Source organism: Trichinella spiralis (genome assembly GCF_000181795.1).
Source record: "Trichinella spiralis strain ISS 195 chromosome Unknown Scfld6, whole genome shotgun sequence".
NCBI classification, from domain to species: Eukaryota; Metazoa; Nematoda; class Enoplea; order Trichinellida; family Trichinellidae; genus Trichinella; species Trichinella spiralis.
The window spans coordinates 6,240,634-6,263,224 of record NW_003526945.1 but is presented as its reverse complement, the minus strand read 5'-3'; the positions used below and the strand labels follow the sequence as shown (position 1 = coordinate 6,263,224).

The 22,591-nt window shown below is 33.7% G+C and overlaps 4 protein-coding genes across 4 annotated transcripts; 2 read left to right on the top strand and 2 right to left on the bottom strand.

Annotated features, from left to right (window-relative positions):
* Positions 1-316: 316 nt before the first annotated feature.
* Positions 317-1,309, bottom strand: Tsp_09785 (SKI/SNO/DAC family protein). The gene has a single exon (XM_003374386.1). It carries the CDS (start codon positions 1,307-1,309, stop codon positions 317-319), a length of 993 nt encoding a protein of 330 aa, XP_003374434.1.
* A 54-nt stretch (positions 1,310-1,363) lies between these two features.
* On the top strand, positions 1,364-1,874 carry Tsp_09786 (conserved hypothetical protein). Its single transcript, XM_003374385.1, has 2 exons — positions 1,364-1,402; positions 1,611-1,874. Exons 1-2 carry the CDS (start codon positions 1,364-1,366, stop codon positions 1,872-1,874), a joined length of 303 nt encoding a protein of 100 aa, XP_003374433.1.
* A 4,083-nt stretch (positions 1,875-5,957) lies between these two features.
* Positions 5,958-13,940, top strand: Tsp_09787 (conserved hypothetical protein). The gene is made up of 18 exons (XM_003374384.1): positions 5,958-6,327; positions 6,830-7,006; positions 7,296-7,592; positions 8,330-8,602; positions 8,734-8,884; positions 9,124-9,233; positions 9,315-9,476; positions 9,562-9,729; positions 9,791-10,039; positions 10,524-10,642; positions 10,727-10,865; positions 11,230-11,454; positions 12,501-12,604; positions 12,671-12,806; positions 13,068-13,214; positions 13,316-13,410; positions 13,677-13,830; positions 13,876-13,940. The coding sequence occupies exons 1-18, from the start codon at positions 5,958-5,960 to the stop codon at positions 13,938-13,940; spliced, it is 3,141 nt and encodes a 1,046-aa protein (XP_003374432.1).
* A 642-nt stretch (positions 13,941-14,582) lies between these two features.
* On the bottom strand, positions 14,583-15,218 carry Tsp_09788 (DNA-directed RNA polymerases I, II, and III subunit RPABC1). Its single transcript, XM_003374383.1, has one exon. It carries the CDS (start codon positions 15,216-15,218, stop codon positions 14,583-14,585), a length of 636 nt encoding a protein of 211 aa, XP_003374431.1.
* Positions 15,219-22,591: the final 7,373 nt, after the last annotated feature.

Sequence of the window (22,591 nt, the reverse complement as noted above, 5' to 3'; positions counted from 1 at the left end):
TTTTTTCTTCCTGTATAAATTTATGTAAATTTTCTATTATTATGTGAAAAATGTGTTCTATTGGACACGGATCGAGGGAAGGCCGTTGGAATCGATTCCGCTGATTTGCATGACGCACGCGACAAACGCGTGGGTGTGGTGGTTAATGCGAACGAGAAAGCTTTGTCGGGTATTGATTGAATTTTCAGAGTTGAATTTTGAAAAATGTGAAAGTGATAGAAGAAGAAGAAGAAGAAAGTGAAAAACGACAATAACAGTAATGATGAAAATAAAAATGACAAATGTAAAAATAGAAATTGTTGTTCTGTTTGTTTGTTTAATTTCGTTGGATACGAATATTATTTTTTGTTTTGTTTTTGTTTTTTTGAATAAAAAAAAATATAAATATACATACTTTCAACGTGTCGAGTTGTTCACGAGATGTTGGTGGACATTGGATGTGTAAGAAGGCACAGGCACGGGATATGTCGGCAAAAGAGAATTGTCGGAATGAAGCGCTGTGCAATAGTTGAGTAAAGCAGAGGCGCCGTTCACCGCCGACCACGAAACAAGCGACCGATTCCCCTTCGAACAACGTCTGCTGACAAAGCATCGGCGCTCCACTGTCTCGTGCGGCCAGCACCGGCAAAGCTGGTGGTCTGTCGTTGTTGTTGTTGTTGTTGTCATTATCACCAATATTGACACCGCCCATCGAATGACGACTGTATATACTTTTGCTTTTTCTCTTTCTACTACTGCTGCTGTTATTATTATTATTATTATTAATAATTGAATTATTATTAAATTTATTTTCGTTGTTGTTTTGTTTGTCGTTGTACTGCTGCTCTTGTTGCTGATAGTGAATTGTTCGTTTTCGACGTTGGCGTCGACTAATTCGTACAAGACCGTCGTCGTCGTCGTTGTCGTTGTCGTTGTCGTCGGGATCGACCGCCGCGGCCGTTGTTTTCCAAAACAACGACGGACAACAACTTCTACTACTGCTACTGCTATTGCCAGTCTTGCTGCCGCTTCCACTAGACGACTCTGGTGGCGCTGTTGTCGTCATTGCAGCCGTGTCCGATTCTGTCGTCGCTGACGTCGACGCGAACAGATTCGAATTTTGATCACTAGGGGCGCTGTTGTCGCCGACAGCCGCCGACGCCGCTGCCGCCGCCGCCGCCGCCGCCGCCGCTGACGTTGTCTGCACAAGCACCCCATTGGCTAATGGTCCGGCCAAATTCCACAACGCTACGGTTTGGTAGTGTTTCAACAAATTTCCAATCCGACGACCACTTTCTAACAATTCCTCTTCGGTCATGTCGCGAATCATGCTGATGCTTTTTGCTGAAAAATTCACAAATAATAAATAAACAAACAAACAAATATGGTGGTTGTATTTTTCACGCAATCGAGTAGTGTTGACGTTGAAAATGAAAATCACCAACAAATCGAATAAAAATACACAGGAAAATGAGAGAAAAAACAAATATATATATATATATATACATATTCAACAATGTGCAAGTGCAGATTTTTCAACTCTTTTAGTTTAGTCTCTCTTTGTGTCTGGTTTTTTTTCATTGCTCGCGTTCGAAATGAAAAACAAAAATTTGATCGATTGAAAATTCCAGATTAGAGATGGAAAAAAAATCAAACCAAAACAAAGAGGAAAGAAAAACAAGGATACTGTAACGGTCGACTGTAGCGAAGTAGTAAAATTTGAAAATTTTTTTTTCCCCTGTAAACTTGACGGCAGAAAATTTACGCGTAAATTGAACCGGCCGTCGATGCGTCATTTTCCACCTTTCGCACAACATCTGGACGGATATGTATATCGTCGGATAGCGTCGTCTCGTCCGACGCTCGTCGACTGTGTGTGTTCAAAGCGACGATAGCCGCCGCCGTTATAGTTCTCAGTTCGGAGACGCCGCTAGCCGGCTTGCTGACATCAGACGGCTGTCAATACGAAACGGCGGCGATTTGTGTATTTGCGTTTCTTTCTTCTATATTACTATTATTATTATTATTATTATACAAACTTTGAAAATTGGTCTGTGAAATTTTCCATTTTACAATTAAGCTGTACAAACTTTCCAGCAAACCAACCTACCACAGGTGTATATGAAATTTTTAAAACAACAACAAGTAAGTAATGTAAAATTTAAACAGACTAAATTTTACACAGTATTGTGTTGTAAAGTACAGTTGTAGTTGTAGTTGTTGTTGTTGTTCAACGACCGACTGACGAAAAAACCGTGTCAGGGCGACATTTTTGTTTTACGTTGTTCACGTCACGGTTGGAATTGCGCCTAATTTTCCCCCAACGGCGACGAATAGAATGAATTATCATTATGATAATAATGATCATCATCATCATAATTGATCACAAAATATTTCCCTCGAAACAACTAAACAAATAATATTTTAAATAAATAAATTAAACAAACAAACAAACAACAACACTTACCTGTGAAATTGGTATAAAATAATGAATTTGAAAAAAAATTTTTTTAAAAAAACATCAAAAAATGATCAAGAAAATTTTCAACTGAAACAAACAAACAAACAACGATTGCTGGTAGTAAGTAGTAAGATTGAAAAGTTTTCGAGTGAAATGAAGTGAAGTGAAGTGAAGTTGAACAGCTCTAAAATTTGAACAAATGAACGAGTTGAAAACTTGTTCAAAACGAGCTTAATATAAATGAGCTTAAAGTGAAAAATGTCAAATGGGAAAAATGGAAATGAAATGAAAAGTGTTGTCGGATCGGTGGAAGAAGCTCTTATAGCTTATTATTATGGTTGGGCAAAAATTGTCGAACAACAACACAAAGAACATGGACAGTTGTGTGAAAATGAAAAGTTCTGCACCGCAGGCACAAATAATGACAAAAGTCAACCACCGGAAGGAATAAATTTAAATTATGAAAATATACGTACAAAAAAATAAATTGTACATGCGAACGGACAACAAATGGAAAAATGATCTCGTCCATTGAAATGTCGTCATTCGAAGCGTGAAAGTTGATCATTGTAATCAGAAGATTCGTTTTCAACTTTTTTTTCCGTTCGTTTTGGTTTTCATTTCAATAATTTTATAATTAAAAATAATAATAATATACATTACCAGATTTTTGAAGAATTAATGAAAGAAGAGCTGACAAAAAAATAAAATAAACTAATACACTGAAATGGTGAAATTTTAAAGTACGTTTCTTTATCCAATAATGAATAGAGAAAGAGAGAGAGTCGACAAATTGAACAAATTAATATATTAAATGATGATCTTTTTTCTCTCTGTAAAGTGAAGAAAGACGGAGGCGTGCAGACATGTGTCCTGTCGCGTCTAGACACTGACTGGCTGGCTGACTGACTGAAACAACGCCAACGTTCCTTCACTATATACATATACATATATATATATAGAAAGAGATATCAGCAAAATTTCATTGGCCAAATCGGCAAAAGCGTCCCTCGTCCACCAACCAACTCATGCAAAATCAACTGCTGACCTTGAAAACGGTCAACAAAAAATAAATAAACAAATAAACAACGTGTGTCATTCTCACTTGATGAGCAGCTTCACTTTCCACGTGAAAAGCGTATATTTCCACTGTGCATAGTTTTTTGAATTTCGTGGTAAAAAATGATTGTTTTTTTTGTCAACTGATCAAAATTTCAATTTTGAATAAAAATTTTTTTTCTCTTCACCACCCAACACAGCATATCTCTCTTTCTCTCTCTCTCTCTCTCTCTCTCTTTCTGTCAGACGCTTGATTTGAACAGCAACAATTGAAGAGTTTTTGGTCTTGCTTTCGAATTTCCAACACTGACAGCCAAAGCAGCTGTCACACAGGCGCGTCGTTGTGGAACATCAACATTGTTCGCATTGTTCAATTTGTTCACCCAGAGTCGTCCAGTCCGCCTATTCTACAAGCCCGTTTCTGGGACAAATTTATTCATAATCCTCCGTCGTCGGCGCCGAGCCCGCGCCAAGTCGGCGCCGAGCCGGCGCCGTCTGCCGCAGCGGCGCGGCCCTACAACAAATCGACCAACAAGTACAAAAAAAAAAGTTGAGAATACTGTCTGTCTGTATTGGTTGTTATTATAATTTTTTCGTTTTTTTTTGATTTCAAATATCCAAATTTAATATCATACAAACAAACAAAAAAGAAAAAATAATTTAAAAAAAAATTATTCATTTTTCAAAACAAAATTGAAATTTTTTTTGAAAAAAATACTGTATTTATTTAAAAAAAATAAAGAAATAAAATTATTTTTTTGGGAGGGTTTTCAATTCTTGGAATTGTTATTTAAAAATTATTATCTACGAAACACTTTTTTGTCGAAATATATATTTTTTTTTACTTGAATACCACAAATCCCCAGAGTATACTATGCATTATTTTTTTCGTTAATATTATAACAACAAAATATTATTCACAATTTCAGAAATTTAAAAGCGTTCCATTATATGATGTTGCATTTATGATGGGAGAGAGAGAGAAAAAAAACACAGAGAATAATACCTTTTGAAACTTTTTACTTTGAAATATATAAATTGCAACTGTTGTTGTTGTTCCCTTTGCAATTGTGCAAACGTTTGTGTGTGAATTTTGAAATTTGTTTCAAATTCTTTTCAATCTGTTATGCTTAATGATTATTAATTGAAAATTGAATTCAAAAGCATTGGTTGTTGTTGTAATTTTATTTTCAAAAATTGACAACCAAAACGCCAACTGTTGATTCGATTCGATTTTATCTAATAATATCGCGTTCGTCAAAAAAAAAATCAAATCTAATAAAATATACGATCATATCGATAAAACAGAAATTCCCTCGACAAATATACACATTATTATTATTTTTATTTAGTAAACATTTTTCGAATTTTCCACTCGATCATTCAAATGTGAACAAAAAAAACAAGAATAATTGAATTTTGTTTCAAAATAAAGACCGCTGACATCCGGTTGCGAATAATTCATACTCGAATATTATCACCTACATGGGGTAATAAATTATCCCTTTCTTATCACCTCATGTATGGAAAAGTTATTTTTCAACACTTATTTATACTTATAAATGGAGCAAGGTAAAATTATTTCAATTATTAACTTTTGAAATTGTTCGACAACAAGAAGAAGAAATTATGAATTATTCGAATCAGAAGAAAAAATTATTTAAATTTTGAATTAAAAAAAATGATAAATGAAATGAACAACATATGCACCTGCGAGTAGGGGTGGAAAAAAGAAAAAAAAAGAAATTTCAAACTGAGAATAAATTTGTGTGCTTTGAATGTTTCTTTTTGATAAATTTTGTTTACTTTGACAGCTCTGAAAGAAAAAACAAATAAACAAACAGAATAGGGAAAAGTGAAATTCAACGAATGTTTCATATTTTTTCGAATATTGTCGGCGGATATTTGTACGGAATAAAGAATTTGAGAAAATCGTTCACCATCCGAACAACAAATGACCCCTGCCACACCCTGATTGTTTTTTTTTTCTTCACTTTTGCTTTTACAACTTTATCCCATTGTCGTATATATTTCGAAACAGATGTGCCTGAAACTGCAAAATAAGCCCCGGGCATGAATTGCTCGCAGAAAGCAAAAGCGAAAGCAAAAGTACGCCCACGTGTTTTTGGGGGCTGTTGAGTTTTGCATAGTCGTGGCGCAGCAATTGCGAATTTATTTTATTATTGCTCAGCGGTGCGGAAAAGAGCCAACCAAACGGCGGCACTGGCCATCGGTGAAATATTTTATCATCACTTTTGTCACATTGCACTTGTGGCAATTTTACTTTTATCATTGTCTGAATGCGCGATTGGGTTTGTTTGCTTGCTTGCTAATCACTTGCCTGCTGCTTTTCCTGGCCGGCAAAAGATTGAGCTGCGTGCGTCCATTATCATTTATTTTTTCTTCTCCAATTTATTCATTTATTAAAATTTCCAGATAAAACGATCCTATTTTCAATATGATCAAACCAACGATATCCCTCTACGTCCGGTTGACGTTGATCGCTTGGATGTGTGCCCGGTGTTTGCAATTCTGCACAGCCGACAATACTGGCCATTTGAACCAATGGCGTACGTTGTTGTCAAGCCGATCGCGGCTCGTTTCCACCAAACATTATTTCCATTGTTCTCGCTCGGATCCATTTCTCAATTATCAATTTGAAATCATCACCCGAAGCTATACGGGACGTCTTGGGACCATCTACGTCGAACAGATGTCGTCGAATGGAACTCAATTTCGCCTGGAACTATTTCTACAACATCGAAAATTCCACTTGCAGCTTGTCGTCGACAATCATACATTGGCAACTTTGCAACACGCTTTAACAGGTTAGCAGCTAATTGGAGACGTTTGTTCCATCATTCGATCATCATTCATATCCTATCAGACCATTTTTCGTACAGTTTCTCATCGTCAATTAATCTGTTGTTCTTTGAATATTTATTATATTCTCTGTTTGACTGGTATTTTTATTATTCTCATTTCTTGTGATTTTTCAAACCCAGTTTACAGCTTGGCAATTATTTGCAAAGTTATAATGTTGATCGCCTCAAGACATGTCCAATTCGACGTCATCTTTTATCAAAGCCCAGCGACACCTTGCCGAAAAATGTTATTATTCATTCTTTGTTTGTCTTTTCATTCAAAACAGATTCTCATTTCAAAATTATCACTCATATATCACCATTAACGAAAAATGCAAGCACATTAACAAAAACCCTGTTTAATTTCATTGCATTTCAAAAAATTTCTCACCAACCCTACTGTAAACCCATTTGTACCATCAGACAGTTTACAGTTTTTTTTTTTTGAAAATTTTCACTTTTGCAGATTTTTCCGACGGTTATCCGCATCACATTAGCGTCACGTTCGGATGTTCAACTGGCGAACTTGGTCTCGCTGTGGACGACGAACTTGTCCAAACGGCCCTTGTGGATCATCATCATCATCATTTCAATCCAACCACGGCACTTGATCATCTCAAAGTGCAGATCAAATTTGGTTACGGTATTGTCCATTTTTTTTAAATTTTTTTTCAACAAATTTTGCTGTTTCGTGATTTTATTTTACTTTTATTCTACTCAATTGAAACAAATCAATCAAAGCAAACAAAAAGTATTCTGCAAGCTGTTTGTTCAACAACGACAGATGAATCATTATTGTTTTTCGAAGAAGGAAAAAATAATTTTTTTTTCATTTTCTTTTTAAAACATTACAATAAAACAATAATATTAAAAAATTTTCTAAACTAAATAAATAAATGTTGATTTTTTTTTTGCTTTTATTTCATTTTCAGATTCAAATCCATCGATGAAATATATTCCGGCAATTGTCGGATGCATTCGTGGGTCGATTTTCCACAATGAAAGTGAAATTGAATCCCATTCGAGTGACGTGGAAAACGGTTGTGTCGACCATTGTAAAACGAATCCGTGCCGCAATGTGGCCCGTGATCGTTGCGTAAATTTGTTCGGAAATTTACGCTGCAACTGCTTGTACAGCGGTTTTCAAGGGATGCGTTGCGAATCCCAAGGTGTTCCAATTCGACCAATCGATTCCAATTTCAAAAATTATTCATTCTCATCAATTCCAGGTACTGTATCGATTCTGGTGAAAAAAAATCAACACCTCGTTTACAAATTGCCACAGTATGAAAATCAACCGTCGAAAATTGTTTTAAATTTTAAAGTAAATTTTCAAACATTTGTCAATTGTCGTTCGCGCGATTGTACGTTGCACTTTTTTTTCGCTTGTTTGTTTACAGAGCAGTGTTCAGTCGAGACAAGAGCTGTTGAAAATTTCTTTGCTCAGTGTTCCGAATGCGTCGATTTCAGTTGACATTGTCAATCAGAGTCTTGTAGAAATTTTCTACGGTCAACGAAAACCCTTACAATGTTCACTACCTTTCAGTGAAAATGACAAACGGCAAGTACAGTATACGATATTTTGAAATTAATTGTTTACAATTGATGTTCTACTTAAATTGTCACTTTTTCATCCGTATTATTCTTTTTTCAAAAAAAAATCACCCTATTCATTACCGTATACATTATAGTATTTTTTTAATTCTTTTTTTTTCTTTTTTTAGCTTTGTAGAGTTCCAACTAATTTTTGAATACAGTATTCAAGAAATACACGTTCAAACTGCATCGGGATGGAATCGTTGTCGTTTTTGGCCAAATATATTGGAAAATTCTCTCGTTTTGCACGATATTATCATCGGTTCGAATCAATCCGAAGGTCCGGTGTTATTTTATTTTTTCAATTTTTACTTATTCATGTGCGTAGAATGTTTAATGAATGTTGTGTTTGTTTAAAATGAAATTCAAGGTTTTGTGGGTTGTGTGAAAAATTTTTACGTCGACTTTACAAATGTACTGTGGTTGAGTAAAGTTGCTGGCCAAAAGCAGTTGATTAGCAATGAACAATTAGCGTATGGTTGTGGTGAAATTCCAACTCTTTGGTCTTACAAATTTGTTGTCAATCATTCGGCATGTGATACTCGACGATGTCGTCATCATTCATCGTGCATTGATGACGGCAGAAATGGCGCTCGTTGTTCTTGCGCTACAATACCATACGTTGGATCGTTATGTCAATTTTGTAATTGGAATTTTATTTTTCATCAGTACATATTTATTTATTTATTTATTAAATAGCCACTTTGGAAAAGAGTTGTCATCATTTGTATCGAATGGGCAATCGTCGTTCTGGTGTTTATCGTATTGATCCAGACGGATCGGGTCCAATTGGACCAGTTTACGTTCATTGCACAATGGACGATGAATTGAATCATGGATGGACAATTGTTGAACATAATTTCGAAGAGTCGATGCAAATTCGATCAGTATGGGCCAAAGACACAACGTACATTATTTCCTACAGGTGAACATATTCAAATAAACATCATCAGTTGTTTCATTTTATTTATTTTTATTTATTTGAAAAAATGATTTATTCATTTAGTCATTTTTCTTTGAATGCATTGCGTTATTTGATCATGAATTCCCATTTTTGTCGTCAACATTTTGTCTACACTTGCAACAATGCTCCACTCGAGTGAGTGAAAAATTCGACTTTTATCTTTTTTTCTTTTTGTTTTCTAAAAATTCAATTTTTTCAAGTTTTCCCACGTACACTTGGTTTCGATCAGCCACAATGTATGGAAATTTTTCAACGCTGATTTCGGAAAAGAACGCCTGTTTTTGTTATGCGAACAAAACTTGTGCGAAAGGTTGGTTGGTTGTGAAAATTTTGTTACGTCAATTTTCAAAAGATAAAAAATGAAGCAAAAAAAATATTATTTCATTTCTAGCTGGGCGTTGCAATTGTGATGAAAACGATTTGAATCCACACGTCGATGCAGGATATTTGGTCAATCATCAGGCCGGATTAATAGAAATGACATTTATCCAACATCGTCCCAGAAAAGGTTGGGCTAATGTAGCACTTGGTCCGTTGGAATGTCGTGGTTCCGGTAAAATAGTTTATCCATATCTGCACCAGCTAGTTCAATGCTAATTTGTTAATTGTTTTTTTATGTGTGTTTTCTGCGCATACAGATCTAGAAGAAGCGATACAATTTTTCGGATCTGGAACAATAATAGAAGAATCTGCTTGGAAGGGAACAAATTTGGAAATTTGGTTCAAAACAACCAACTCAGAAAAGGCAATTCTTATCAACCAAGAAGCTGATGATGGTCGTTTTTTTCGAATTTTACTCAACAAAGGTGTGATTTTTTTTTGTAATGCAAATTTACATTCAAATGTATATGTGATTTTTTTTTTCAGCTGCAGTGGTTGATTTTCAGTTTGATTTCAATCTTCGTCGTGATCAAAATTATGGAATGAAAACTGTAACACTTGAAGACTTGAACGTCGGATCGTCGTATACTTCAAATGAATGGAATCGAATTAAAGTGGAAAATATCGATTCGGAAATATTTTTCGTTTTCAATCGTAAACAAGCATTTTACAAACTTGCCGACAATGAACAACTTGATAGAACGACTTTTGATAAGCCACTGATGATCGGCGGAAGTCACAGGTTGGTTGTTTGTTTGTTTGTTTGTTTGTTAATTGATATCTATTTTTAAATGGGATCATTTGAAAATTTTAATTAATATATCTGTGAAATAATTTTTTTTTATTTGAGCACTCCTGAAAATCGATTTGTTGGTTGCATCGGAGAACTTGTGGTCGACAAACGACGAATTCCATTGCAAACTTTTCCAACTGAGTTGAGTTGGTATAATTTTGAAAAAAAAAACAGAATTGAATTTTTTTTTCATTTAGAAATTCTGCCCATAATTTGAAACTTGGCTGTCAAAATTATTGTGCTCATTTGAATTGTGCAAATGGAGCTCTCTGCTCAGAAGATTATGCAAATGGTGTAGCCAGATGTAAATGCAAAAATCCCTATGCTCAGTTTGGCAGTTTGTGCGAAATCGGTACAAGTTTAATGTCGATTTTTGAATTTAAACATAGAAAGTGTTTTGTTTTTTTTTTTTCATTTTTTTTTCAGATATAAATGAACAAAGCGACGTATCATTTCAAAGAAAAGACAACGGATTCATAACGTACAGAGATTTGCAACAAAATCCACTCGTGGAACAGATTGTTCTCAGTTTTCGAACAGATCAGGTATTTTTTCTTTTTTTTGTTTTGTTTCGACAAAAACAATAATCACGAGTAGATTTTAGCGTTTTAATTTATTATAATTTTCAGGAATCCGGATTGTTGCTGTACGCGCATGATCAATTTTATAATTTCATACAATTACATTTGTGGGAAAGCAATAGACTTTCGTTGACTGTCAACAGCGATCGTGAAGTGAAACAATGCACTGCAATTGGCAAGACTTCGAGTAAAAAAATGATTATTCATTTATTATCGATAAAATGAAACAGCAATTAGTTTTTTTTATTAATATAATATTGTTTTGTGTGTGTGTGTGTTGTTCTCAAGAATTCAACAATATGGAGTGGAAACAAGTGGCCGTTGTACGCAGAGGGCATGTGATTCATTTGTACGTTGAAGATGTCAGTTGTAAAATTGACGCCACCACTTGGATGTCAGGAAATTACGTTACCAGTTTTATAGATCCGTATAATTTTCGTATGAATTTATTATTATTATTATTATTATTTTATTTCTACTCAAACTTTGCATAATTTCCATGAAATTGCTGTTTTTGTGTGCTCATTTTATTTTTTGCGTACACATTTCAGAGACGGTGATTCCACCACGTCCGCCAGTTCCACCGAACAATATATCCAATTATACATTAACCTATGTCGGCGGACTTCCATCCCAAGCGTTTTATAATGGACGGAAAAAACGACAAGCCGTGTACGCGACAAAGCTTGAAAATTACTTGGGCTGCATGCGTGGTCTGAGAATTGGTTCCGATGACGTGGATTTGAAAAAGGCCGGTGAACGGACAACAGATTCTCGTATGTTTTTTTTTATTTTTATTTTTTTATGTTTTTAAATTGAAAAAAAAATTTTTTTCAGCCGATTCTAGTGGATGCAGATTTTATTCCAAATCTTCACTGATCTGTTTCAACGGTGGACATTTCACGGTCGACTGGTCGACGCGTACATTGAACGAACAATGCCACTGCAGTGATACTGCTTTTTCTGGGAAAAATTGCTCACACGGTTGATAATTTGAAATTATTTTATCATGAATGAATATGAATCGAAAATTTGCATACAATATGTTTTAAGACGAAGGAGTGCATTTTACTGGCCACAGCGTGATTTCGTTCCGTTTGGACAAATTGTTCTCATCATCTCACGGTGGTGGTGGTGGTGGTGGCGGTGCACCGGTTAGCCTGTTTGGACAAGCGAGCGATTTGCTGCGTTTCGTTTTCATGACGCCATTCAAACTCAGGGACCGTCAGGCGATGCTGCTAATAGAGAAAAGCCGACCGTTGAAAGGGTCCTATTTCAACATCATGCTGTTCAACAATGAGTTGGCTTTTCAAATATTCGACGATAAACAATTATCATCCGTCATTTATCACTTTTACGGCAACTACTTGAACGATAAACCTCATCTTGTTTTGCTTCAATTGTACAATGATTTCAAAATGATTATCAAGGTTTAAATTTCCGAGTTTAATTATTTCGATACAAATGTACGTTTACAGGTGGATGATCAAGAGAAAGATGTACCGCTACTGGATTCGACCATACTTCGACGAGGGGAATTGTTGGTTGGTGGATTTCGTCAGCTTTCATCAAGTGCAAATGTGACAAAATATCGAGGCTGCATATCAAGTATTATTTCATTATTTTTAAAATTTAGTTTATTTGTTTTGAATGAACAGTAATAATTTCTAATCAGTTAAAGTAGTATATAATGTGTGTTTTGCATTGATTGATTGATTGATTGATTGTTGATTAGATTTGTTGATCGAAAATAATGCTGTTGCCGGTGAATCTTCTGTTCCATTGTTCGAATTGGTTAAAACTGTCGGATTTACGGATCCAGAACGACGATTTCGACTGTATTCAATAAACAATGAAGATGTACACTTGTCTCCGTGTGGATTAACTACCGAAACGCTTCAGCCGCTTACGACATCCGCGTCATTGGTGAGTTCGAATAATATAATAATACATTTGCAGATCCATAATGTGGTGAAAATGCAAATTTATTAGACAATGCCTGCGTGGGATCGTCTGCTAGAAACACGTATATATGCTGACAATATTGAACTGGAAGATGTTTTTACACATTTGACAACTCCTTTGAATGAAAATGATTTTGCAGAAAAATCTGACGGAGAAAGCGCAGGTTAGAGAGAGAGAGAGAGAGAGAGATAGTTAGTTGTGTGTTGATTTTCTCGTAGTAGCTTTGCTTTACCACTTTTGCTTTTATGTATATATATATGTATTTTTTTTTGATTCCGTCTTATAGAGAAACAACTTGAATTATTTCTTAGAAAAAAACAATCACACAAATAATACTGGCAAAAAAAATTAATAACAGTATTTCTCTTTTGAATTAATTTGATAAAGAATTTCAAATCACTGTTATTATTCATTAATTTTTCAGGCATTGCAGTTGGTTTTATTATTTTTATTTCTGTGGTGGTGGTTTTGGTGTTTGCGGTTTTGCTTTGGAGAAAAGTGCAAAGAAAATCCTACATAACGCATGAAATCTACGAAGACGAAGATGATTTTTCCGAATTAGACGATGGTAGTGTTTTTTTTTTATTTTTTCATTTTTATTATTGTGTATGTGAAACACGAAAATTATTAGCATTATTATTGCTTTTTGATGATATATTTTTTTTCTTTTAGAATTTCAAAACCAACGCTGCTGTTGTCATCAACCAGAAACAGCTGAAGATCACGGAAGTGGTGGATTGAATGCCGCCACGGATGATTATTCGTCGGTGAGCTGAGCTAGATCGTGTATTTATTAACCTTTGGTGCAAATATTTTCCCTCTTTTATACAATAATAATACTCAGTTGCAAGCAATAGATCTTTGTATGTTGCAAGAGGAAAAAAAAATACAATATAATCTGTAAGGATATTTATTGAAATTAAATAAAGTTTACAATTAAGTAAGTTTTCACATTTAAATTTTACTGATGACTGATTTGTAAAAAGAAAAAAAGGGCCAATCTTTTTTTCTTTAATCTTCAAATCTCGTTTAGAGTCAGTGTGTGAATAATGTTTCACCACCAGATGAAATGGACAAACTGAACGATGACAGTCAGGATATTGTTATATCACCGAAAAATTTTGGAAGCTATGAATGCAGTTCTGGTGATTTGAAATACATGGATGAAAATGTTAACAGATTGTCGCGTGAGTATCCTCCGGCTGCGCCTTTACAACAAAATCAAATTGCAGATCAAGAGCAACAACAACAGCACAACCGACGTCTGGTTGCTGTTTCTCCTCCAAAACTTCAGTAGTTATTTCAATTTTATAAGCTTTTTATAGTTTTAGTATTTTTATAAGAAACAAATGCATTTTTACATTTATTTATTTATTTATTTGATTGGCTGGTATTTAATTTTTTTATAGTCGGCTATAATTCAGTATACGTAAGTATGGATGAGTGAGTGTTCGATGCAAATATATATATATATAAGTTGAAAGTTAAGTTAATATATTGCTTTTTCTTCAAGCATACGCGTGCGTTTGTTTGTGGCAAACAACTGCTCGATATTTTACACTCATCTTATTATTATTATTATTATCACAGAGTATTAAATAACCACGCTTAAGTAGAAATTATTGATGTAAGCCCTAACGACGAATGTGACAACAGGTAAGTTATAATAGTATATTATTTTAATTTTTTATGATCGGGCAAAGTTAATGTTTCAGTTATTAATTTGTGGGTGAATGGGCAGGCTCAAAATCAGAAATATCGTTTTCAATTTCTAAATTACAAAAATTAACATTAATAATAATTTAAACAGTTTTCATTTCAAATTCAAAATCTAAATGTAAAACAAAATATAAGAGTGAAATTTATAACTTCAATAATAATAACAGTGCATATGCAAAATATGTCAGAAATACACTTCATAAAATTGGGAAAGCTTTATTCAGACAACAACACGATAAGACACGTAATAGCCAGCAGTCTCTGATGGCCTAATTATTTTAAATACCTGTCCGCGAACAACGCCATAATAACGAGCAATTGGGTCAGTGCTTTGGATCCTCGGCAGTTGATGTTCTTTGATTTTATACCTGTCCAACAGTTCGTCCTTTTCTTTACTGGACATGATGACATGCCGTGGTACAAGCTCGTGCCGTATTATATTTACCATCAATTCGGCCTCCAAAAATTGTTCTAACCTATATTTAGGGGAGAGATCCGCTACTGAATGTCGGGCTATGGCCGTCATCGGTTCTTGAACAATCATAATAGCTCTACTCATATTTTCACTCTGGAGGCGTAGACAGACGTTTTTTATGGTCTTTATGCCAACTTTTTTCTCATCAGCAAAATAAACAAATAGATTTTCAGCAGCGTCCTCTTCGTGCGAAACAAGGAAACTCAAATCCGATCTGGCGGGTTTTCCTTCGCTTGGTCGATCCCCATACTGTCGTACAAAATCTTCAAAATTTTGGTCTAGTTCGTTCGATGTGACCAGAAAACCGCGATCACGACACATTTGAAATGCATTGTGCCGTATCTTCCAAAGGCGAAATATTTCTCTGTCATCTTCGGCCATGGAGAATACTACCGTAAACACACAACTCGAGCATCAAATGTGTTACCTGAGCAACAGCGGCCGGCGTCTGAAATAACTCTTAAAATTTACAGTATACCAAAACGCTTAAGAATTAATCATACTGTAGCAGTGGAATTTAATGTCGTTTTCTTTTTTTTTAAATTATATTCAATGGAATTATTGAAAGAAAATTATGTGAAATTTGCTCAATGTTTTTTTTTAATTTTGCTGTTTCAATGTATGCCGAATAATGTTATACAAAAAAGCACCGCTTAACAAAAACACAATTACGCTGAAATATTATATGAATTATTCCAATACGTACCGGCAGTTTATGAACCATAAATAACCGCACTTGATACACAATTGTAATGAAAAAAATTCATTTTTTTAAAAAATTATCAGATTCTGAAATGCCATTCGATTTTTCAGTTTACCTTCCACTGTACTGTTTGATAAATGGAAAATCATTTATTTATAATTTAAAAAAATGAATAATTTTTCTACTTGTACCGATGATATTCTACAAAAAGAGCTATCGAAGAGACTTATTGTATTTGAAAACAGTTGAAGAAAAACTAAAAAAAATTGTTAAAAGTCACAGTCGCCTAATTTACGGCACGATCTGATGATGATGACTGTATTTTTTTACTTAATATTCAACATTAATGGCTAAATATTTAAATAACTGTAATGAATTTTAAAGATTTCTAAAAAAAATTCAAAAATACATTTTCTAAAACTTTTGAATCCAATTTGAATGACGTTGCTGGAACAATATAAAACTGATATTTCTGAAATTTATAATTTTCGAATTGTAAATGTACTCTATTATTTTATACTATACGCGTATGTCTTTTTTTGAAAACGCGTTTCCTCGTTTTGCAGTTTTGAAAATTTTTACAGTTTAAATTTTGTTTACGCATTACTGTGAATAAATAACGTGCATTATTCATATTTACATCCATCCACATTTACCCAGTGATGTGCGCTGTTATCTAGTTTGCTCAACAGCACGTCAAACACTGTCAAGCGTTACCAAATTTCAAAAATCGTTGTAATCTGTTTATGAAATTCCCCGATTGAAAATATTGTCCAGCATTAATTTCAATACATTCTTAATTGTGGCGCATTTGTTTTTCATTAACTCAAAATTACCATGGGTTCAATAGAACTGTTGCATCACTGCTCTGATTTAATTATTACCAGGTGTGGTTTATTATTTATTTTAATTTCATAGCGATCAATTTGTCTGCATTATAGCGAAACAAATATTTACTTATAAATGCATTTTGTAAATACATTTTCAGTTTATCACATTTGCTTTCACATTCACGACTATTTTTTTGTATCAGTTTTCTTTTTTCCTCCAATCTATTCGATTTAATTTATTTTGTTTAATTAAAAACAGTAGTCGTATCAAGTTTTTGCAAAAAGTGAAAACCAACTAATTGTACTAAATTAGTTTCAGGTTGTTCACCTTTATAGTGTTCGAGTAGTGTCGACAAGGGTTATAAATAAATAAATATAATAAAGTCACTCGTTTGTTTCGTTTCAGTTATTTATTCGACATTTTAAATTCGAGATAAGTTTCATAAACAAACAAAACATGTGAATAAATTATTGCTTTCAATAATAATTTATGCATCTTATAATTAAACATTTGCATACTGTGCAGTTGTAGTGGCACAGGTGTACTTATTTGCAATGTTATAAATTGTAGATGTATAATTTGAGAAAATTAAAAAAAGAACAGAATTTTTTCATTAACAAGTTTCAACGTCATCCGTCGTTGATCATGTTCACTTGAATACTGCATAGACATTATGTGTACTTAGAAAACTTGAATGCTAGCTACAGTATGACAAAATATTCTTTTTCGTTATTACAAAGTGTTGACAAATTTATGCTATCTTTTTATACAATTTATATATATTTATCTATGACACACTGCTTCATAAACAGAAAAGATAATTTCTGCTACGTGTTCGTTGTCGCCTTGTTGAAATTTGTTTGAAAATACCGCTGACTTTGTTTTCCGTTTATTGCCTGTTGAAAATGTGCACTTTCACGATTGTAAATCATTCTCTTATGCAATGATGAAATAATAATACTTGTGTGAGGGACGTGACGTGACAAAGTATGCTTTATTTGTCATTTTTCATGGATGCATGTTTTGCTTTATCAACACGCGTGTAAACTGCTATTTGTGATGATTTATTTCAAGATCACTTTTTACGTGTTTATAATATACTTATTTTTCGCGCTTTGCATATATGTACGTTAAAAATTTTGTGCATTTGAATTTTATAGAATATACGACTGTTTTTTTTTCTGACGTGTGTATGGACAGATGAAGTCACGCTGTTTCAGTGTTGTTAGCGCCATCGATGAATGTTTTGCAAAGTTCGTTTTATTTTACTTATTTCTTATTTAAAATTTTAAACACATTTTATTCAAAGTCATTATTTACTTTACACTACATAGTTCAGTTCGTGAAACGGTATTTGCTCAGAGGTTTCGCTTTTAATTAGAAATCTAGAATTTCATTACACAAGAACATTCGCAATTTATAAATGAAGATGTCAATGTTGTAATTTCTGTTTATATTAACAACGAGTATCTGTATTTTTTGTCATACGTGATCACAGTTTTTTGCACGTACAAATTTTTTCCTAAATATTTACATATAAATATTGAAAAAATCGTTTCTTTTGTATCTGTGAAAATATCATCATATTCATTACTAGTGAGCATTTAAGTAACGCATGCAATGCTTCGTCGAACAGATTTTTTTTGTTGTCGAGTAATGTTTTCCAGTATTTTGGCATTGATGATTTATCACAGTGAACGAGTTTGAATGAAACGGAAAATTTGTTTTCATGACGTAGCATTTTTCTGTACGTAGCTTTCCTCTGTGCAAATGGCATCGCTTTTATTAAAGTTGCTTGATTCGCTGGCTGTGTCACAATTTCTTCTTTTTCGCTTCATTGCGCGAATGATCATCAGTTGCCTTGCACATGTGTTGTTTTTGTGCACAAAGCAGAAATTTCTCGTTTGCGTCATTGTCTCTTGCTCGACCTGCTGCAAATGCTACTTTTTCGCTGACTGTCAGCGCAATGCAACCGTGTCGACATTGTTATTTGCATTGTTCCCTTTTACGATGTCTAAAATGGAAGACGAATTTGGCCATCATTTTCTGTAAAATGCCTCTCTGCCTTTCCACATCTTTCTACCCTTGATCTTGCTATGCTAACATGATTTTCAGGTACATGTATTATATTACTGTAGCTCCTTCGCCTCAGGTTTTCGTGACAGGAGTCAAATTGATGAATCTTACACTGCAGGATTGCATTTGCAGTGAAAATTCCATCAAAAATCAATCAGTTCAGTAAATTTGCACAAATCAAAGCTTTTTATGAGGAAAATTTAAACTTTTCAAATAAATTTCCATCAACTACTTTTTCAGCTGCTGAATTGATTTATTCACCGGTTGTATATTTCATTAATAACAGATAATATTGTAAATTGTTGAAGGAGAAATTTTGATATTTTCAGCAAATTATGTGAAAAATTTCTAGTTAATAATATTTCAGATGCTCATCAACATGTGGAAATATTTGTTCTTGAGAGAAAATTTTTTTTTAATATTTTCACTGGCCAAATCTTTTATCCGGAATGGTTTTCTTTTTTTTTTCAATTAAAATGTGTGAAAACGTTTCCAGACATTGATCGATGGTTTTCAGAAATTGTGTGGGAAGGTAATGTGAACTTTTCATAATTGAAATGAGCGAATCATTGCTAATTGTTGATATCAGTTTTTACCGCAGTCGTTAATTTTGTTTCTATCATTCATTTCAATATTTGTGGACAAGTTTGTAGCATTTCTGGCATGCTCTGAAAAGTACAAAACTTGAAGAGAGAGCGAGTGTATATATATATATATATATATATATATATATATTGCTTTATTCAATTTTTAAATTACTTTCTGAGCTACACTTTATTTCTTTTTATATTATCATGTGTATTATAGCTCGTGAGAAATAGTTTCTCCATAGCCTCAGATAAATAGATGAAATTAACTTGAGATAAAATGCATAAATATGCTTTTCTGCCTCAAGGTAACGTTTCAGAACAGATGTAAATCAAAGTTGGAAAAGTGGAAGATGTGTTTAAATGGGGCACATTTTCGTGAATGGCTTTCACACAAAGCATTTTCTGTATCACTTTGATCAGCTTACAATTTTTACACTGAGTTACATTGGTTACTATATATATGTATATATTTTGCATTCGCAGACTAAATGTGTATGGGGCTAGTAAATTGAAAAAAAGAAATTTCTTTTTTCCATTATATTTTCACATTTCATATGCGATTATGCATTTGAAACCAGTGTAAAGTCAGCGTTCGTGGATTAATGCTAATGATGAGCACGCTAAAGTGATCAATAGGGATGATTATTTTTCATCTGTAACACGATATGCTCGTCCATTGCATGAATGTTGTTTTGTTCATAATGTCTATAAGCTTGCTTTTCTTTTCTTTTCAATTTGAATAAAAAGTTCGCATATAGAGAAAATTGACTAGAGTGTGGAAAAGCAGCATTTGGTTTGGTTTGATTTGTTTTTGATCTGCACATATTGGTTGGCGCTTTTTGATACGCAATATTGTTTTCGTCCACTGTCAAAATGCAAAGTAGCACATGTGCAATTTTTTCACCGGTAGAAAAATGCACTTTGCACGATGAATTCAGATGATAAGTTTCGATTTTTCTTTTAATTTTAATTTTAATAATGACGTTGATCCCTTTTTCACGTACGCGGCGTGACGATTTTTCTGCCCCTTTCAAGCGTATGCTTTGTTTTATATTTTATATCTTTTTGCTTTTTGTCTTTGAATTTTAATCCCAACTGCTATTAGTGTAATTGACGTGAACTAATGCTTTCGTAAATACTGAAAAACATGCTGCATGTTCAATTTAAAATACTTATCATTACAGTGGGTATAGTTTTAATCGAATAATCGGTTCAACAGTTTTTACTTACGGTTCAGTTAGTTGTATTCAGTGTTGTGTATTTTGTGTTGTTTGAAAAAATACTTTCATTTTGAGAGAAAAAAAACGAACATTTCACTACCAACCAAATCGTACGCACACATTGATTATTTTTATTCGATGTGCAATAGGTCGTGATTCAGAATGTGAATAATGTATGGAATTCGATTTTGTTATTTTTTTTTCTGCATATAAAAATAATATCATCGAGCAACTGATTTTTGATATTGTTGATGATGTTTTCAATGCACTCGTATTTCTGGTTATTGTGTATACTTTAACAGAAAAGAAAAGGTACCTGCGTAATTATAATAATTATCGTAGGTTGTTTTTGTTTCAAAATCATTAATTACTGTAACAGTGAATTGTACGTGTGATTCAGTGGATTGTATCAACTTTGCAGTGGTTGGTCGTGCGCAAACAACATCCGCAAGAAGCGTTTGATCAGGTCAGTGTGAGCAGTGATTAAGTGTGTGTGTGTGGTCAGGTTCTACGTATATGTTGGGTGCTTTGACAAAATCAGATCCGCTTCACAGCTCAGTGGGGAGCTTGGATAATTTGGCTCATTTGGTGGAAAATAATGAATGACCACCGACAATCTCATTAGTCTCATCATCGTCAACCACTTTGCAAAATGACACCTTGTTATTATTATTATTATTAACGAGAGGTTTTTATTCTTTTCATTCTTCCAATTATATGTGTAGTATATATGCTTATTTCACTTTATCGCTAAGAGTTAGATTTGTTTCTCTTATTTGACAAAATTCTCTGATTGGTCATTTCAAACGGATGCAACGGTTGAACAAAATTAATTGTTTGCACAGCTTTAGCAGTGGAGCTGCGACATGATTGAATGGAAAACGGAAAGGACGCAGACGTGTCGACTGAAAGCTAACTGACTACCTATCTAGCTAACTAGCTAGCTAGCTACTAAGCTAACTGACTGACTGGCTGGCTGTTGTTATGTCTGTTTTTCTTTTTCTCTCTTCTCTTTCACTCACTCAGTCATACTTTCTTCTTCCTCTTCCTTTTCTTCTTCTATTTTTTCCTTCTTTTTTTTATGCTAATTATTCTTAGCTAAAATTTTTGTATATTTTGTATGTAAATTTGTATTTATTCAATTGTGGATAAATAGTTAAAAGTGTGCTTTGTTCCTTCAAAGAAAAAATGATTGATGAGATTTGATTGGTTTGTGCAGAGAGGTGTGCAGAAGGTAGTTGCATTTTATGAGCAGAATGCGCTTCAACTGGCAGCAGCCAAGTCATTCTTTCTTGCCTTTGTTGCGCTTTTCATTTTCTCAACAGCATGCATGCAGACTGACGAAAAAGAGGGGAATGCAAATAATCAAGTAACCAACCCACGACGATTACAATAAATAATTTAAAAAATAATAATAATAACAAGCAAACGTGACTAATTCAAACCGTTTACCGTTTTTGTATACATAAATACACACATTTATATACATATGAATTATTATATCCATTTGGCTTTTTGACAGGTGCCCGTAGCATGGATTTCTATTCGACTATTGCTGGCCGTCTTGATGTTAGACTGGCCGGCGCCGGACGTTGTTAATTTGACGTCGTTGTGTGCTGTTGTGTGGTGTTCATTTTCGACATGTCTCACTTGGAATTGGACGTGCATGGCGACGAATATTTGCCATTGGAAAAATTTGAAATTGTATCCAACACAAGTAAGTAGTATTGAACGTTGCTATTATTATTATTATTATTGAATGAGAAAGAGGAATATTTTCAAATGGAAAATTATATCAACAGAAATATATTTAGTATTTTTTTATCAGTAGTAGAATTTTTGACTAAAGTTGGAGAAATTGACAAGCAAGCTTCTTCATCTTCTAGCATTTTCTGTCTTAGGCACTGTAGGGAGGGTGTTGTTGAATTTTCACTTTTCCTCTTTGAATTTTATCAAACAGAAACCAATTAATGTAGCAGTATAAATTTGGAAAAATCATTCAAAAGAATTCAAAAAAAAAGATCAACAACAACGACAACAAAGCAATTATGAATGAATGGATTTTTCGTCGAATCGTATTGGGAGAAAAATATGCGTGACATCCGTGCTCGCGTTTGTGCTTTTCTAAAATTAGCGACAACAAGCAGTCGGCTGTTGCGTGTTTTGGGGATGCATAAAAACGACCGGTGGAAAAAAAATTTTTTTTTTCTATTTTCCTTTAATTCGCTTTTTGTCCCTTTTGCACATTTGATTGAACAACGTCGAAAGCGTTCGCTTCAACACGCTCGACTTTTTGTTGCAATTTTTCGCAACGGTGCTTGTCGTTTTTTTCTT

What these genes read in the sequence shown, in the direction of transcription:
- Tsp_09785 (XM_003374386.1), bottom strand. Translation starts at nt 1,309, where the DNA reads ATGATTCGCGACATGACCGAAGAGGAATTGTTAGAAAGTGGTCGTCGG.
- Tsp_09786 (XM_003374385.1), top strand. Translation starts at nt 1,364, where the DNA reads ATGGTGGTTGTATTTTTCACGCAATCGAGTAGTGTTGAC. An exon ending in CGCAATCGAGTAGTGTTGAC is followed by an intron (nt 1,403 to 1,610) that starts GTTGAAAATGAA and finishes TGAAAATTCCAG; the next exon opens with ATTAGAGATGGAAAAAAAAT.
- Tsp_09787 (XM_003374384.1), top strand. Translation starts at nt 5,958, where the DNA reads ATGATCAAACCAACGATATCCCTCTACGTCCGGTTGACGTTGATCGCT. An exon ending in TCGAATTTTACTCAACAAAG is followed by an intron (nt 9,730 to 9,790) that starts GTGTGATTTTTT and finishes TTTTTTTTTCAG; the next exon opens with CTGCAGTGGTTGATTTTCAG. An exon ending in TGCAATTGGCAAGACTTCGA is followed by an intron (nt 10,866 to 11,229) that starts GTAAAAAAATGA and finishes TACACATTTCAG; the next exon opens with AGACGGTGATTCCACCACGT.
- Tsp_09788 (XM_003374383.1), bottom strand. Translation starts at nt 15,218, where the DNA reads ATGGCCGAAGATGACAGAGAAATATTTCGCCTTTGGAAGATACGGCAC.